The sequence below is a fragment of the Scyliorhinus torazame genome, unplaced genomic scaffold, assembly GCF_047496885.1.
Source record: "Scyliorhinus torazame isolate Kashiwa2021f unplaced genomic scaffold, sScyTor2.1 scaffold_302, whole genome shotgun sequence".
Classification (NCBI taxonomy): Eukaryota; Metazoa; Chordata; class Chondrichthyes; order Carcharhiniformes; family Scyliorhinidae; genus Scyliorhinus; species Scyliorhinus torazame.
The window spans coordinates 126,253-145,903 of NW_027308029.1; the positions used below are offsets into that span (position 1 = coordinate 126,253).

At 42.5% G+C, this 19,651-nt stretch overlaps 1 protein-coding gene across 1 annotated transcript in view; it reads left to right on the top strand.

The window, feature by feature from the left end:
* The window catches only part of LOC140406137 (vacuolar protein sorting-associated protein 37B-like), a 50,103-nt gene extending 42,006 nt beyond the window's left edge, over positions 1-8,097 (top strand). The window contains exons 3-4 of the mRNA XM_072494280.1: positions 3,777-3,859; positions 5,231-8,097. Of these exons, the coding sequence (XP_072350381.1) occupies positions 3,777-3,859; positions 5,231-5,725 (578 nt within the window). The 3' untranslated portion in view covers positions 5,726-8,097. The remainder of the gene's footprint in view (positions 1-3,776; positions 3,860-5,230) is intronic.
* The last annotated feature ends 11,554 nt before the right edge of the window (positions 8,098-19,651 follow it).

The following is a 19,651-nucleotide window of genomic DNA, read 5'->3' on the forward strand; positions in this document are numbered from 1 at the left end:
TTTACAGTCTTCAGGTTACAGAGAGAGACTCTAATACACCTTCTGGCTGTGACTGCAGCTATCCAGCTCTGAGAACGAAACTAAAACACACCCTGCAGCAAACAGCCTAAAACGAAAGTAAAAAGCTGACAGACATCCCAGCTCCACCCACACTCTGACATCACTGCAGTAATATGAGCAGCCAAACATTTCTTAAAGTGACATTCTCATGACAAATCCAACACCGTTACTGCTGAAATCCGGTAAATACATCCACCTCTTTAAAAACATGTTATTTCCAGCAAGAATTTGATCCATAGTTTCATCTGCAACATTCCAATATGAAATTATTATAAAGGCTATATTTGGTATCAATTTACTGTTAAGTGTCATGGGAAATTGACCAGTAAGGGCAGAATTTGCGCAAGATAGTGGTTAAACCAAGTTTCCAAGGCACAATGTTTTGAACTAAAAGGCTGTTCAAAACATTGAAAAGAGCATCTAATACTGGTTCATCACAGTTCTCAGAATAAGAACCACACTGGAGTTGAGATACAGGCATTGCTTCAATTCGAACAGAGAAAACCAAGCAGACGCTTTGTAGTGGTTTAAAAAATTTATTTGGGGATTTGATGGGGTGAATAATGCAAGAATTATTTCCTTTGACTAGGACTTTAGTGCCAAAGCGCATTAATGTAAAATTTTCTCTGGTAGGAAAATGACTTTATGCAGAGTTGTTGGACCTTGAAGTGCTTTGATCCAGGTAGTTGAGGCAGACTCTGTTACGACTTTTCAGAGAAAGGTGAATCATTTTGAATTGTTCTAATAAAGAGAGCCAGCACTAATATTGGCTGATTAGTTTTGTACTGATCCTATAAATGATGGTAGGTGGGCTGGGCGGCATGGTGGTGCAGTGGTTAGCACTGCTGCCTCACGGCACTGAGGACCCGAGTTCGATCCCAGCCATGGGTCACCCCGTGTGGAGTTTGCACATTCCCGTGTCTGCGTGGGTTTCACCCCCACAACCCAAAGATGTGCAGGTTATGTGACTTGGCCATCCTTAATTGGAAAAAATAATTGGGTACTCTAAATTTATTTTTAAAAAATGATGGTAAATGAGCAATGATGAATATTTGAAAAGTATTACTCACACTTCACAAATAGATTCAGTTGCAAAATAAATGCTCCAGAGGAGAAGTGATTCGTTGTTGCTAACTATGGATAGTGTTAGCTTAAAAAGGAGGGCTTAACATTGCCAAGAGTAGTAAGTAGTAAGCTTGAGGACTGAAGTAGTTTTGGAAACCAGTAAAGAATGACCTAAAGGTTAATAATAAAAGATGGAGGAAATAAAATAAGTCAACTGGCAAGAAGCCAATGACCTCCACATCCAGTGAAATGACTAAATAAAACACGAGCTTCTACAAGTATGTTAAAAGAAGAAGTAGCAGAAGTAAATGTGATTAAAAGGCTGAGACAGGAGAAGTTATAATGGAGAATGAGGAAATGGCTGAGATGCTAAACAAATAAGACCCCATAATACTGGAATTAGCAGGGAACCAAAAATGGCAGAAAGAGGAACTTAATGTAGTTACAGTAAAGAAACGTAACTGTAGAAATTAATGGAAAAGTTGACACTACCCCAGGGCCTGATGGCCTACACCAGATGGTTCTAAAATTCCCGAGATGTTGGAATGGTCCCTGTAGATTGGAAGGTAGCAAATGTAACACCACTACTCGGGAAAGGGAAAGGGGTTTGGGGGCTGGGGGAGAGGGGGGTTGTTGTGAAAGAAAACTAGGACCCACAGTCCAGTTATTCTGGCATCCATCGCTGGGGAATTGCTGGAATCCGTTATTAAGGAAATGGACAAAGCACTTCAAACATATAATTAGGTGGAGTTTACCGTAGAATTAGGCAGAGTTGAAATAGATAGAATCACAGAATCCCTACAGTGCAGAAGGAGGCCATCCGGCCCATCGAGTTTGCACCGGCCCTCCGAAAGAGCACCCTACCTAGGCCCGTGCTTGCCCTGTCCTTGTGACCCCGTCTAACCTTTTGGACACTAAGGGGCAATTTGGCATGGTCAATCCACTTAGCCTGCACATCTTTGGACTGTGGGAGGAAACCGGAGCATCCCGAGGAAACCCACACAGACAAGGAGAACGTACAGACTCCACACAGTCACCCATCAAACCAGTGTCCCTGGTGCTGTGAAGCAGCAGTGCTAACCACTGTGCCACCATACCGCCCTAAAGTTATTTAAATTCCATCAGTTGCTGTGGATGTAAACAATAATCTCTTAGTCAGGGAGGGAGTCCCTCTTCCCATTGCCTCTTAACCTGCCCTCTTTCATTCCTTTCTTCCTCTTCCACCTGCCTCCCATTCCTAAAACCTCTTTCCCTTTCCTTCCCATCTCCACCCCTTCTACAGTCCATTTTTTTTCAGAGACTATTGTCTCTGTATACCGGGCTGGTTTAGCTGGCTTTTAAAGCAGGCCAGCAGCACTGGTTCAATTCCCGTACCAGCCTCCCCGAACAGGCGCCGGAATGTGGCGACTAGGGGCTTTTCACAGTAACTTCATTTGAAGCCTACTTGTGACAATAAGCGATTTTCATTTTTTAATTTCATACTCATTGACTTTGTTGGCAAGTGTGGCTTATAAAATGCAATGGCCAGTAAGTGGTGTAGACCACTTTGAAGTTGCGCTGTGCAGTCCCCAGGTGGTCTGGTAGAAGCTCTTAAGACACAATGAAGTGTGTCATTCCCGGCAGGTCAGCTATCTTAATGGTCTTTGTTCAGCCAAAAGGCCCAGTTTACAATGAAGAAGTAGTAATATCAGATGTATTTTTATGCAAGTATAGAGTTGGATTCTATTCTGTCACAGTTCTCCCGTGTCTGCATGGGCTTCCTCCAGGCTCTCCGGTTTCCTCCCAAGTCCCAAAAGGTGTGCTTGTTGGGTGATTTGGACATTCTGAATTCTCCCTCGGTGTACCCGAACAGGCGCCGGAGTGTGGCGACTAGGGGATTTTCACTAACTTCATTGCAGTGTTAATGTAAGCTTACTTGTGACAATAAAGATTGTTATTTTAGTAAAAAGATGTTACAACAAAGAATTACTAAATTGATTCCTGGGATGAAAGTGCTGTCCTTTGAGGAAAGGTTAAGCAGAATGGGTCCATATTCTGGCATGAAAGAATGAGGAGTGATCTCATTGAACATGCAAGATTGAGGCTGGCTCTTTCCCCTGCCTGGTTTAGCTCTCTTGGCTAGACAGTTGGGTCTTAATGCCAAGCAAGGCCAGCAGCGTGGGTTTAATTCTTGCACTGACTGAGGTTATTCATGGTGGTCCCGACTTCCCAACCTTGCCCCTCTCCTGAGGTGTGGTGATCCTCAGGTTAAATCACTACCAATCAGCTCTCCCTCTCAAAGGGGAAATTATTCTAAATTGTAGACTCCAACCCATCCACTCACTCGCCTTACACACTCTCCTTCTCGCCTGTCAAAGTGGCTGGGAACTTTGAGGTCATGTGAGGCTACCTTTTACTACATTGTACACTTCACCCAAGCCAGAGCAGTTTAATTCCCAACCTTGCCCCTCTCCTGAGGTGTGGTGATCCTTGGGTTAAATCACCACCAATCAGTTTAATTCTAAATGGTAATAAGATTAATCCTGTTTTAAATTATTTCACAATTCTGTCTTTTAAACTGTCATTGCTTTAAATGAAAAAGATATGTTTAATCTGCTTGTCAAAATACAAAACATTTCTGACATTAAAAACTATTCTTCTCCTCTCCACAGATAGTCAATCCAGTGGTTCTTCACTAGACATACTACTTGCACTGCTCCAAACAGAAGGAGCAAAAATTGAAGAAGAGACGGAGGTTAGTGTTTCTCATCATTCAAAATTTTAATTGCAAAGCAAAGGTGTTTGCTTAGTGAGTAACTGCACCACACGTTGTCACTGGGAACTAGGATGTCCCAAGCTGAATCTATTCTTTGCTTATTTAATTAAGCCTCACAGTTTTGATGTCCCTGGGCTAAGGAGGAGGAACTTATTCACCCTGTCTTGCCACTCCTGTTCATAATCAAGTCTGGGTGGCAGTGTGTGAAATGTTGTGGAGGGTAAGATTTGGTTAAACTGCAGTTCGCAACTTTATCACATGACCTGTTGACACTTCATCTGAAATGGTTGTACCCCAAAGATGTGCTTGGGACCCTCTCCCTCCCATAAGTCCCAGGAAAGGATAGCCCAGGAAGTTTCAACTTCTGTTGGGAAATTACATTGCATCTGGAACTGAAATTATTCTAAATTGGAGACTCCAACCCATCCACTCACTCGCCTTACACACTCTCCTTCTTGCCTGTCAAAGTGGCTGGGAACTTTGAACTTTGGTTTAGAGCATCTGTAAAAAAGGGACATGGCTTCACTTCCCCTGACAATTCTGCACTGCACTGAAGGCCTTCTGGAACCCACGTTATAGGAGGGATGTGATAGCACTGGAAAGGGTGCAGAGAAGATTTACCGGAATGTTGCCTGTTCTGGAGAGTATTAGCTATGAAGAGAGATTGGATTGACTGGGGTTGTTTTCCTTGGAGCAGAGGACACCGAGGGGGGGACATGCCGACTGAGATGTATAAAATGATACGGGGCATAGATTTAAGGTGAGGGACAGGAGGTTTGGAGGGGATGTGAGGAAAAACCCTTTTCACCCAGAGGGTGGTGGGAGCTGGAACTCATTGCCTGACAGGGTGGTGAAGACAGAATCCATCACATTTAAGAAGTATTCAGATGCGCACCAAGGCATACAAGGCTTTGGACCAAGTACTGGAATAAGCGATTAGAATAATTAGGTTGTTTGTGACTGGCACAGGTGTGATGGGCCAGAGGGCCTTTTCTGTACTGTAGATCTCTTATGACTCTTGAAGTTCTGGGCCACTTGCCAAACAAATGATCTGCATATGGGCTGAAGCAATCAACACCAGCATGGTTTAAAACAAGATTTTGCTCGCCTATTTAGTTATGCATTAATCAGTTTTTATGAATTTTGTGTTTGGTGGTATAAATTTTCGAAGCTAAATTAGAAGGTCTGATGTAATTCAAACCCAGCTTGAAAATCTTTGAAAAAAATCCGTTGACGGTTTAGTTCTATAATTTTGTAATTATAAAATATAATGTTTTATTTTCCTCCGTTTTAAAAAGAAAAGTAGTAATTGAACCAACTCTTGGCGGCTTTAATCTCTCAAATTTTCAGATCATGGCTCAGGAGTTTCTGGATGGTGAAGTACCCTTGGACGTTTTCATTGAGCAGTATCAGAATAAAAGAAAACTTGCTCATCAGCGGCGGGTGAAAATTGAGAAGCTGCAAGAGATTGTCTTGAAAGGACCAGGGCCAACTCCGGCATGGCTACCACAGCTACAGAAGCAACCTGAGCCAATACAGACAAATCAGAATTCCAATTTAATGGAATCCAACACTCCCACTGTTGTGCCTCGGAGGAATCCACCACTCCCACCCACTCAAACAGGAGCCATCCCCACTCCATTTGCAAGTGCAGCCCTGGGAACAGAATCCGTACCTCCTTATCCAGTTGCTTCTTTCCCTCCTATCCCGCCAAGATCGGGAAATGTTGCTCCAATTTCCACATCTCAGTTAGGATATCCACTACAGTACAGGCCATCTTGTCCTCCACCAGTTGCTCAGAAAGCTGGACAGCGTCCTCCTCAACCAGGCTTTATTTTGCAATAATCTTAAGAAGTGGGGCCCATTCTACTCTTTGCATTGTTACTTTTAAATTCTACTGAAATGTTCAGTGTCTGATTAAAGCATACGTGATCTATATTTTGAGGGGGAATTACTGCATTTGTTAGGAGACCACAAGTTAGACGTTTCCTCCTACATGGTGTCTTTTCTTAAGAATTTCAGAAAACTGTACAGCCGCAAATTTCTATTTTGTGTGAACACTTTTTTGGATAAGGTGTTTTGAAGCTGTAATGGGCCTTTTACCCTAATCTTTCAATTTTATAAATCTTTTGAATCCATTGCACTTTTTCAATAGACTTTTAAGTGGAATTTCATTAGATTCAACTGATGCAAAAAAACTGCAAAATGCAGATACACTATGTTCATTAAAATTTCAGAGTAGTCCAGTAGCACATAGTTGATGGAAATTTATTTGCTGATTCACGTTTAAAACCAAGTTGATTTGTTCCTGAAAAAATGCAGGGCGGGATTCTCTGTCCCACCACACCCATCCTTTGGTGCGGCGTGCCCCTGTCGGCAGTCGGATCCTCCATCCTGCCAGTTGGCCAATGAGTTTCCCAAGTGGGCACCCCACGCCGTCGGGAAATCCGCTGGCTGCCGGCAAAACGGAGGATCACGCCGATGGAGAATCCCGCCCACAATTTTCTGCTTTTATGCAATGATTGGCACAGATGGAATGTATAATACTTGCAGGCCCCATAACCATGGCAGAAAGGATAGGGTGATGTTTGTTTGAATGTCGAAGGCTCTATGAAGATTATGCCTATGTGATTGTATGATTGGGTATAGTTTTCTTAAACTTTCTGCTGAATTTTACCATGCTTTTGAAGGGGCGGGGGCTTCATTGTGTTTAATTTATTTCAACATTAATGGAGCAGATTAATTGAATCTTAGTTATCTTTCACTTAAAATGTTATTCTAAAGTTCCTCCTTAAAATTAGCTGTGATCAGTCAAACCGGTTTAGCCAAAAAAGCTGAAATGTTGATTTGTCTTGCTGTTGCTTGTATAAACCACTTTAAAACTCTACAAATCTTACAATTACAAACCTTATGACTACAAAAGCATCTTTCATTTTGCCACTTTTGACTTTTAGCTTTAATTAAAAAGCGTGGTAGAAACTTGTCTTGGGTGCTAGGGTGAAAAGGGAGGTATTGCCTCAACTGCCTATTGCACGTTCTGCTTTTGAAGTCAGTGGATCTGAATATCAGGAAGGCCGTACACCAGCCCGTTGATGCACTACCACCAAAGACTAATTTCTACCTCTTTTTAAAACATTGTATTCTACAACAACTACTCTTAGTTTTTCTACTGTGAAATGCTGGAGCTGGATTCTATTTCGTTAACTGTGTTACCTTGTGACAAAACGGCATTAAAATTGTGAAAATGTATAGAGTAAATTAAAGTTATAGGAAGAGTGCTAGATAACCCTGTTTCACTCCAATGTGTTAGGAAAATTATAATTCAGATTTTTCTTTAAATGAATAAGCTGTGTTGCACATTTTATCCAATGTATCTGATCAATGACACACGTTAAGCAGTTCCATTCAGGGCTAAAGTCAGATGGGATACTTCATTTATTTGTAAACTCATGAGCTCAAGGTATCATATAGCTGAATATTGAGCCTCAAACATATGTTTGTTATGTGCCTTAGCAATATTCGTTATAAGGGACAATGGGACTTTATAAGCTTGTGATGCTCATGTGAGCAGCACTTAACTTTTATGTATGTTTTTTGGGGATTGGAGGGGGTGTGGAAGGGGAGAGTTTCAGGTAATCCGATTATAACTATTTAAATTGGTAGTGTGCAGTACATTGAAATAGAGTTAAATGACTGTAATCTCCTAATGCTGATATTAAAATTGAGCAAATTATTTTGTGTTAAGACGACTCCTTGTGTGCTAAAAATGTGCTATTGCGAGTGACTGACAGTCCAATCTTTGTTTTATGATTCTGAAGTTGCATGTTGAGTGCAAAAACTCTTGCATATTTGTAATTTGCAACTCAGTCAAGTGACGTTGCAACATTTTAAATCTAACAAATGAGTAAATTGTTTGAGCACAGTTTGTAGGACAACTTGGCAAATTGCTTGAATTGGCTTCAAAGATTAGCTACATCTACAAATTTCTGTTCACCAATAATGGGAAACTGTTTTTATAATAGCTGGTGACTGTGCCTATCATTGGAAAAACTCAGCAATTCAATTTCAGATTGTTTTTTTAAAAGTAAAATATTTGACAATACAGTTTATTGTTCAGAACTGCTGTTACTAATGATTGTTGTAGTGGTGAGCTACAGAAAGTTACCTCAGAATATTTTAATCATTCTATTAATAAAATCCAATGTACTATACCTGTTTTCCTATGGCTCCAGTTTCAATTCTTCTACATTATCCGTAAAACGTAGTGAGTCATGATTTGAGTTTGATCTCCCGTTTTAGTACTCTATTCAGAGGTCAATTTTGCAAGTGAGTAGGTCTAAAATAGAAATTAACAGCATGCCACCTGTTTCTTTGCTTTTTCAGTGGTAATGGATGTTCGATTCTGGATTTTTCATCCAAAATTTTGATTTCTTTACAATCATTTTTGAAAACCTTGCCTTTATTGTTTGATAATGGTACAAAGTACGAAAATAGGAATTGTTAAATGTCACACAGCTAAGTGCTCAAATTCCATCATCTGGTCTTTTAAGATCTTTAATTTTTATTTAACCAGTAATCATATTTGAGGATCTAATAATAAATTCACTCTTTTGCATTATTTAACACCTTAACATCTCACTGTCAAGTTGTAGAATCGCTGCAGAATCACAACAGGGATATATGATGTGCAATATCAATAATTCAAATTTATTGTAATTTGTATATGCTTACCCCCATTTTTGTGCTAAAGGTTATATCAACTTAATTAAATTGATCTGTGTACAATTTCTACAGAGTCACTGGAAATTATTTTCGAAACCCCTCTGAATGTGCTGCCTCAGTACAACCAAGTATTGTTGACTTGGATGAGGTCTGAAAGGCTTGAATCATTTATCTTTGCTTAATCGTGGCTATGGATGGGATGTTGAAATTCTGGGTTGTATCCGTTGTGGTTGGCATGCAAGAGATTAGTCAAATAGGATTATTTATAAAGGCGATGACTCACATTGGGGTGGTATGAAGAGTGCATAGAACGACATGCAACTAAAACACTGCTTGTTGCTGTAATTTGTGATAACTGATATCTAGTCTATTGTGAAGCTTGTTGACTCAATGTGGATGAATTGTTACTTTGTATTGGCTTACATGTGTATATCTGAATTTACATAAACTTTTATTTCCTCTTGTTCTCGGACTCCATAAATTAGTGGTTTATGATTTCAGTAACTATCTGGTATTTCTGCAGTCCTTTCACATAACAAAATAACCTGAGGAACTTTGATGGACACTCTTCAGACAATAGGGGAGGTGACTGATTAAAAGATTTAGTGTTTTTGATTTTGACGGTGGAATAATGAGGCAGGAATGTTTAGAAACAAGAGCAGCATGGCTCAGTGGTTAGCTCTGCCTCACAGCGCTGAGGACCCAGGTTCGATCCCAGCGCCGGGTCACTGTCCATGTGGAATTTATGCATTCTCCCTGTGTCTGTGTGGGTCTCACCCCCACAAACCCCAAAAAGATGTGCAGGGTAGGTAGATTGGCCATACTAAATAGCCCCTTAATTTGGAAAAAATAATTGGAGACACTTTCTTTTGGGGCGGGGAGAGGACATATTTAGAAACTAAATTCAGGTATCAGTCATCAGTGAAGACCTCGTCAGATTGTGGTGGACAGAGTAGACCAAGGATATGTGCTGAGATGTAGTGCTGGAGAAGATTGCAGTGACAGGGCTAATGGGTGAATATAAAGATGCACTAAAGCACAGCGTGCAGTGGAAGAGTGGGTGTGCAGGAAAGGATAGCGCATTAAAAGTTGTATGGTGTTGGACGGAAGTAGGTCACTAGACCAGTGAATTACGAAAGAATATCCGTTTCAATCTTATGAGGACATAAGCGTGGGGCAGTAAAGCTGTGTTTTGGTGACCATGAAGCTTCTACATCAGTGTTTTTCAAACTTTTTTCCCATGACCCACTTTTGGCAGCCAGCTGACCTTGGGGCCCACGCCGACTGACATGGCACATGTCACATTCACTTACCTTTAATGCGCATGGGGAGCATGCTTGATCCTCACGATCTCACTTCAACCTGGTTCAAAGTAGAAGAGGGCAATGTGCATATCAGGTGCAGACTTCAGCCAGTTCCTTTGTGCTGTCTTCATCTTTATGAAAACAGAAAATCCAACCTCGCACATGTATATTTTTATAATCTTTATTGTCACAAGTAGACTTACATTAAAGCCACATTCGCCTGTTCGACTACACAGAATTCAGAATGTCCAGATTACCTAACATCACGCCTTTCGGCACTTGTGGGAAGAAACTGGAGTACCCACGCAGGTATGAGGAGAATGTGCAGACTCCGCATAGACAGTGACCCAAGCCGGGACCCTGGTGCTGTGAAGCAACAGTGATAACCACTGACACCGTGCCGCCCACAAAATTGAATAGCAGCGAATGGTAGGTCATCATAATGGGCAATAGCAACAAAATGCTTGTTTTACTCAGCACTGGATACTCCTGGGAGATGATACTCCAGAATGCTGATAGCCTCATGAACTTTTGGTGTGTTATCACAAGTCGGTTACAGCAGCGTAGTCTTATTTGGAGTGATATGTAAGTTAATAACTGACTAGGGTCTCAATGTCTAAAGAAATTTTTCATCCACTTTTTCTAAATCTAAAGCTTCTCATTTGCTAGTATTTCCCTGCATGTAACACATGGGCTCTGCATCCTTATTTGCATTGGCACAATTGACACAGCCATACCTAAAGAAATTATTTTCTATGTAGGCTGTTTCCTGGAGGTCTGTATAGAGCTAACACAAGCACTGCTCTGTCTGCCCTGGGCTGTCCTGAGCAGCGCTCTCCTCCAGATTATGTTGTGAGATCCTGTCCAGTAGGTACACTGCCTATTTGAGTCTCTGGCCTTCCCTTGAGGAAACAAGCCATCTTCACAGTCCACTTGCCAGTAGCTAGAAAATGGAAGCAACTGCTGTGTGATTTGGCGCCAAAAGCACGTACGTGGAGGGCACTTGACGTCAAGTGTAGTACAGGGTGTGTGACCTGCTCTCTGCTGCCGCTTCTGGCTGAAACACTCCACACAGCCTCATTTTGTTTCATTTAAAAGGTGGCAGCGGCAATTGGGTGCTTCTCCTGCAGTTGGGTCCATGTGGGCAGGGCACAACCCATCGCTTGGGCGGGTCTTGACCCGCATTTTGAACATCTGTTCTAGATTGTAATTTAATGTAATTTAAAATTCCATCTGAATTTAAGGAAGAAAATCAGGCCTAAATGTGACATCAGACCCACAGCAATGAGCTAGACTCTTAACTGCCCTCTGAAATTATTTAGCAAGCAGCTCAATTCAAGAAGGTGGCTTACCTCCACCTTCTCAGGGATCGTGAGTGATGAAGAACAAATGCTGGTCTTACCAATGATGCTTATATCCTATGATGGAATTATAAACATTAGTAGCCTAGGTGGGTGATGTTCCAGAGACTGAAGTAAATAGTTACATATATTTGAGTGCTAACCCATCTTGGTGAATCATATAATTTGAGGAAGCATATTGATGAATAACCTGGGAAAACCAAACAATCTGCAACGGTATTGAAGATTACCTAACTCGGTCATGACAGATATGAACGGAACCCGAGGAGGGCGGGAGGGCGGAAGTGTATCAGGTCATGAGGCAGTACTTCCACGATAGGGTTCAGGACAAAGTTAGAATTCTGGGGCAGGATTCTCCGAGATGGAGGCAGAGTGTTTGCGCCGTCGTGAACGCCGTCGAGGTTCACGATGGTGCGGAACGGCCCCTATCCCGACCGATTCAGGGCCCGATAATGGGCTAGGAGCAGCGCCGCGTCATTTATGTGCGCCAGGCCTTGGCGCTGTGTAAAGGTGGCACCGCATACATGACGCGGCCGGCACCGCATAACTGGCATGCGTGGTTGCCGTCCTCTCCGAGTCCGCCCCGCAAGAAGATGTCTTGACGGATCTTGCGGGGCTGCGGAAGAAAGGAGGTCCTCCTTCAGAGAGGCTGGCCCGACGATCGGTGGGCACCAATCGCGGGCCAGACCCCATTTGAGGCCCCCCCACCGGTGCAGGATCCCCCAGCGAACCCGCGCTGTTCCCGCCGGCAGCGACCAGGTGTGGACGGCGCCGGGGGGGGAACCCGCCGTTTTGGGCAGGCCGCTCAGCCCATCCGGCACTGAGAATCGCGGGGTTACCAGTGAATCGCCATTTTGGCTGTCTCGGGCGATTCACTGGACCGTGCCGCGCAAAACGCGATTGTGCCGATCTGGCCCCTTCCGTGAATCACGGGAGGGCATCGGACCGGCGTCGCGGGAAAATTTGGCGACCCAGGCGATTCTCCCAACCGGCGCAGGAGCGGAGAATCGCGCCCCTGTTGTCCCAATAACTAGGTATGACCCCTATGATCAGATCATTTCCATGTTCAAATCCATATGGAGTTAGAAGGCTATGGAAGCTCAGTCATTATGTAAATTTAAACTGAGATTGATAGATTACTGCTTAACAATAATACAAAGGGTTATGGGGATAGTGGGTGTATAAGGCATTGAAGTGTCTAATCATCCATGATCGTATTAAATGGCAGGCTTGACGGCCTCCAGGTCATCCTTGCGTTCCTATGATATCAGCTCTGGTTTAAGTGGGCATTACAATTCGTTGGGCTGTTTCCATGAACAGCAGGAAAAAAAAGAGATCCTGTTCCTAATTGCTTTCCAGTGATCCCTGATGGAAACTACGAACATTTGCTGAGGTCTTGAGCACTTTTGACTCTGCTAAGGGGCACTTGGGCTAATTATTAGTTCTGCTGCTAACCGCACTGACCTGGATTTGAACTTGGAACATCAGCCATAGGAGATGCCCACTGGGCAGAATTAGCCCAATTACCCTGTTAAGACTGACTAGTGTGACATTTATGTAATCCAATATGACATAACCCTATCCTGTATATTATAAATCTTGGTCATCTGATCTGTGGATCATCCGAGACCAGATGTATGATTGGAAATGTACATCAGGACCCTGCAAAGTTTCTGATATGCTGATCTACGTGGGAATTGTGTATAAAGTTTCAACTTCCGATAGGAAATTCCACTGTTTCGTGGGATCCTTGGAAATGCCACTGACCCTGAGCTAGAGTCACAGACTTCCGACAGTTTGGATTTACTTATCTGACTCATTCAGAAAATGAAACAAAGAAAACCTTAACTCCCGGGTACCTCCAGAACTGGCATTACAATTACTCACATTGAAACTCCTAGCTGCCCACCATCCCACTCAACCCCCACCCCCGATCCTCCCTCGGGTGCTGTGTTGCTAAGTTTCCGGTTGGTTCAATTGCTCTGTTTTATTACCTTTGCTCTCGAGTCGCCAGGTATCTTTATGATACCGCCACGAGCTTCAAGTCCAAGTAATGATCAATAACTCAATACACTGATTAGTAAGATTCAAATCAAAGCACATTTATTATACACAGTAATCGCCACTCATGCACAAATTCTACGTCTAAGCTACTTCTACAACTAACAGGCCTATACTTAACTTCGGACTGGCCCACCAGGTCAGGGGAACAAATGGCCTTTCGTTCGGGTTCTGAGTCTGCGGGATTCAAAGTTGGTATGGATTGGTAGCTAGGACTGCCTATCTCGTAGCGAGCGTTGAATTAAGACTTCTTTCGGTGGTCACTGCACCGGTCACGGTCAAGGTTGGTTCACGTTGCTGGGTGACCCGGGCAGGACAAAGAGAGCGATTTGAACTTGGGGCTTAACTCTTATAGTCCCCAGGGGCTTCCCGCCTTTCTGGGTGGACCCTGTACCTGGTTCTAGGTGATTGGACTTCGTTCCAATCGCTTTGTTCGATTTCTCCAATACTGGAGCGGTTCCCTTATCGATGGGCGGTCTTGAGGTGTTCGTTAACTTCTTTTGTGTTGGCTCCTGCTGGCGCCGGGGAGTCTGGCTTAGTTTTGAGTGTCCCAAATGTTGCTATTGTTCCTGGAGATTGCTCATCAGTGTGTAGATGGCTGCTACATTATTATGCTGATGGTCGCTGGTATCGATGCTGTCTGGCCTTTTGCAGAGTTAAATACACAGCAAACCTGCACCTGCTGGTTTCTGTCTGTGTTGGCTGAATTTCCCGTCAGCCTTTGCCATTCGCCATTTTAAATCGGGACTTGGCCAATTCAGGTGGCTACAGCTGTGCTGCACATTTCTGGAAAAGCTGGGTTCTAAAGACCTGGCAAGAAATGCAGGGCAGTGTCAAAGTCCGGGGTGGGGGGGGATGCAGGGGTGCGTGGAAGAGATGGAAAGAGTTTGAGCGGTTTGCCGCTCCTCTGAGGATCCGGGCCAATTAGTGTTATTAAGTGTTACATAAATGAGAAAAATAGTTTCCCTGGTGGGTTAATGAATTAATGCATATTGTGGAGCCATTCAGCAGATTACAATAGTACAGAAGATGAAGAAATTTCAATCACCTTTTTGGAAAAATTATATCTCGTTTAGTATGGGGTTAAGCATGCAAAGAAATCTGCGGATTTCAGTCGTTTCATAATTCCCACTTGGGGTGAGAGGTAAAGTGTGCTTCACACTCCCACCTCAATTTCATGACCCTCTCTGCCGATGCAAGGAGTGGGATTTTTCTTGAAACAAAATTTTGATGCTTGGTCTTTGCTGTGTTACTGATCTTGGCTTCGGTAGGTTTTAGAAGTGCAACAATTAGCTTCAGGAGCTTAGGGCTAGGGAGAGAAAAGTGACCAGGGTTCCTACTTCTGATCGATATTCAGTGCATGAGAGGACAAAATCACACTCTACTTGCTGATCTCCCTGCTACATTCTGGACACAAGGGACGAAGGTGGGTAAAATTTCTCTTGGTATTAAATTATCAGCACAAACCAAGATTTCTTGGTTTTCACGAAGGCTGACAGTTGTCTTTGTGGAATACAGGAGGATGACCATTGCCCATTCCGGGTGGAGGGGGGAAGAAGCTCTTCAAATAAGTGGGACATAGCACACTGGACAGACAGAGAACATGGTGCAGAAAGGATCAGAGATAGCAAACAAACAAGGTTTATAAATGTCTCAGGTCTCTGAACGGCTAGTCATTGTCCAGGATCTGAATGTGGTATTTGTGTCATTTAAGTGGTAATTCTTTCCTGTGGTCCAATGCTTCTCATTTTATAACTATTTTTGATTGAGTATTCCTTTAGCCTGTTTCTAACTTGTGGGCATTTGACCAGTGTCCTGTGACTACGTCATAATAATTGGGAGTGACTGGTTTTTCTCCACCCTCTGGGCTACATACCACCTATTCCTACAGATTTGAGTCATAGAATCCCTACAGTGTAGAAGAGGCCATTCGGCCCTTTTGAGTCTGCACCCACCCTTTGAAAGAGCACCCTACCTGAGGCCCACTCCCCACCCTATCCCGGTAACCCCACCTAAGCTTTGGGCACTAAGGGCAATTTAGCATGGCCAATCCACCTAACCTGCACATCTTTGGACTGTGCGAGGAAACCGGAACATGCAGAGGAAACCCACGCAGACATGGGGAGAACATGCAAACTCCCCCACACAGTCACAAAGGCCAGAATTGAACCTGGATCCCTGGCGCTGTGATGCAGGGCTAACCACTGTGCCACTGTGCTTTCTAGCTTCTCTAGGGCATTTGCATTGAAACAATTGATTTTGCTTGTGTGATCTTTAGTTGGTATGTGGCTCATATCACTCTTTACACAAGTAAGTATTCAGAATATTTGCTGCAAAATCCCCTTACTATGGGGTGGCACAGGAGTTAGCACTGTTGCCTCACAGCTCCAGGGTCCCAGGTTCGATTCCCGGCTTGGGTCACTGTCTGTGGGAATCTGCACGTTCTCCCTGAGTGCGTGGGTTTTCTCCGGTTGCCTCCCACAATCTAAAAATGTGCAGGTTAGGTGGATTGGCTATGCTAAATTGCCCTTCGTCTCCAAAAAGGTTAGGTGGGATTACTGGGATAGGGTGGAGGTGTGGGCTTAAGTAGGGTGCTCTTTCCAAGGGCCGAGACTCGATGGGCCGAATGGCCTCCTTCTGCACTGTAAATTCTATCTATAATTGTGCTTCTTGGTTTGAGTGAAACATAGGAGTGAAGCACGAATTGTAGGAAATGAAAGATACATGAGATCAGTTCATGATTACAGGCCAATCTCAGGAAAAGTGATCATGATTAAAAGTGAAGGAAAGACTTTGCCCCAACATAAGATCATATCCTACTCTGTGATCTTGTGTTGGGGTATGGTGGAATACTGATGTGTTATGATGCGGTAATTATAATGGGAGAGTTGGCACGAAAATCGGTGAAGGAACATCATGAACACATCAGTCAAAATGGCCTTGAATTAAAAAATGAAAGAGACATACATTTTTGCCAAAACAATTTGCCAAAAAATTATTTTATGGAGGCAAGCACCTAAGCAACTAAAAAACGTGCACTTTGAGAATCAGTTGGATTGTGACAGTGAGAAGTCCAGCTGGGGTATAGAAATCAGATGGATTGTAATAGCGAGCCAATGTTTCAAAAATAATATAAAAAATATAACTTTCCTGGTGCAGATAAACAACATTGTCTCCTTGAGGCAAAAATTAAGACAAAGTCTAAAAAAGGAAAAGGTGGGTGACCATTTGGACTGTATGTTTGTTTCTTTATTTAGCAAATGTAAAGTCCTTGAGCTGAGCAGTTTCTTCTGGTCCTGCTGTGTTGAGTGTGGATAGACCTCTGCTGCGCCTGTGGATTAGATGTTCCTCTATGAAGGATGAGAACATCAGAGGTGTTGTCAAAGTTTATAAAAAAACATATTGCATATCTCCAGATTGAGGAAACAAGATCTCGGAACAAGAAACAGAAATCAAATAGAAAAATGTCAGGGTATATCAAAATGGAAAAGAAAGACAACAAGAAAGATGAGATACTAGCAATGTTGACAGAAAAGGGAAAGAAAATAAACACCTGACTATGATGAAATTGAAAAGATGAGGAGGACTGAACAGAGGCAGGTTGAAGAGAAATGGTATGCGATGTGTGATGAAGTAATGGAGTTGGAATCAGAGTTATGTACCAGAAGGAGAATTCTTTGATAGGAAGAAAGGGATAACAACAGTTAGTGGTTGCATAAAAGACAAAGATGCTCAAATATTGTTTGAAAGGGATGCTGGAGCAAAGAGATGGACATAATGCATAAGCAAACTGTATGGAGATCCAAATTGAGGAAGTCCTCGATGGAGGCAAATGAAGGACCAAAGATTATTTTTTCAGAGATAAAGAATGCTTTGAAATGGAGTTCAGGAAAAGCTCCAGGGATCGATGAAAGAACAGAACAGCAACAATTCATTTTGAGAAATTAAGTTAGAAGTGGTAACAGAAATTTGTGATCCAATATATACAAACGGATGCATTCCAAACTTGTCATTTATTATTCACAAATTACCCAAGAAAGCTAAAGCTATGGAGTAGCATCATTTTTAAACTGTAAGCATAATGAGTCATTTCATTAAAGTGATCTTCAATCCTAGTGGAAAGAAGCAATACATTTGAAGCAAAAGTCTGGGAAATGCAGACTGCGGAAATGGATGCTAAGACGTATGCTTAACATTCCATCTACAGACTGGAAGAGGAGCTTGAAATCGCAAGAGTGCAGAACATTCTCAAAATGGCCATTTGAGGAGAGTTGAAAAACTAGAGAGAGGGCAAAGTGGAGGCAGCAGAAACCAGAATCGAGCTAGAATGTAGTTGGATGATGAATGTCACAGAATGGTTACAGATGAGCTAGAGGAGCGTGTGAGGATGGTGCAAGACAGAGTAGTGTGACGTATCATGACAGCAGATCTCCTGGCATGACTAGCTGCAAGCAATAGAAATACCCACAGGCCTCTGAGGATATAGAGGCAAGTAAGGGTAGAAATTGCAGAGGTTACTCATCCGGTCCTGGTGATGTATCACTTTTTCAAGCATAGTCAGCTTTTCTTTTTTTTATAAATTTAGAGTACCCAATTCATTTTTTTCAATTAAGGGGCAATTTAGCGTGGCCAATCTACCTAGCCTGCACTTTTTTGGGTAGTGGGGGCGAAACCCACGCAAACACGGGGAGAATATGCAAACTCCACATGGCCAGTGACCCAGAGCCGATCTAACCTGGGACCTCAGCGCCGTGAGGCAACAGGGCTAACCCACTGTGCCACAGTGCTGCCCATAGTCAGTTTTCCTAATACCTTCACTGTCAATTCTATAGCCCAACCAGTGTCTCACTGCCTTCACTTTCACTGACTTCAGAGAATTCCCAATGGAAATTCACATGTAAAAGAGTAGAGACCGAATGTTGAAGTTACTAAATTTTCAGATAACTGCTTTCTGAAGAATGATATTGCTAAACCACACTGTTCCCTCACCTTTTCCTACATGTGGTATTAAAGTTGCTGCAAGCCACCTCGGCTATCTGCCAGAACACTGAGCCAATTCATTTGCACAACACACAAATGATTATGTTTTTTAGCCTACTGCTGGGATTGTCTCAGCCTCCACATCCTAGAGTGTCAAGCAATGCTTAGTGGGAATGAGAGGGTGTAGCCTGAGGACTACAACCAATAATCACTTTGGTAAGGAAACCAAAATGACCTGGTTCTGAAAAAACGTCTTGTACTCTTGTGAAGTGGGAAGCCAACGACACTTGGCAAGGGTATGAATGATAGAGAAAGCAAGCTATGCTGTTCTGAATTCATTACGTTGGGAAGGGTTTAGGTTTCTGATTGTTAAATCAAATTTGTAGATGATAAATGTATACGTTAGGATTGAGAGCAGAGGAAGAGAAAAGTTCACAAGTGAACAAATTTCCAGACATAAAATAATGAAACCTTGGGTATTGACAAGATTGTGGGATCTTGGGAGAGATATGGCAACTATGTCTGTAGTCACGTTAAATTACAATCAATCTATTGCAAAACTTTACATTGTTTGTATTTGAGTGAGGACTGCTTTGCATGCTCAGTTTAGGGACTCATTTGTTATTTTGATTCAAAGTATCATTGAAGGTTAACTATATTGCTTTTCAGATTTATTTGCTTTTGTACAAATTTAATTCTTATAAATAACTTATCATTTGTTTTAATACTCATGGTGATTTTTTCCATCCAACAAAGTGATCAGAAGAGCAATGGACATCCTAAATGTGGTCTCTAACTTAAATGGGTAATTGTTACTACTTAGAATGTTACACCATTCAACAGGAGATGAGTGGTCCTGTGGATTACAATGCATGTTCACAGCAACTGACTCAATATGGGGTAGTTGTGAGTTGAGCAGGATATGCAGGTTGCAAGCCAGAGGGATGGGCAGTCACGGGTTTGTGGAACTTGAACCAATGACAAATAAATACGGGCGAGGACCAAAAAAGATAATATAGTTTTGTCAATGTTGAACTGTAGCTAGTTCATTCAAGACTTCTTTGTCCAACAGGTAGTCCTATATAGTGCAGCGTATATAGCGTATTGGAGTTAAAGGTGGTTTCAGTAACATAGTCATGAAAACTGACCTTATATACTTCGACCCATATTAAGATGGTTAGATACTTATTCATGTTGAGTCCAACATTTTAAGGTGAGGCAGAATTAATATAAATCTGTATTAACCGTATGAGGCAACAGTGATCTTTCTGATTGTCCAGGTAGATCCTTAGGATTTTCCAACCTGTTAGTTATGTCAGATGTACAATAAAAAAGTACAACTA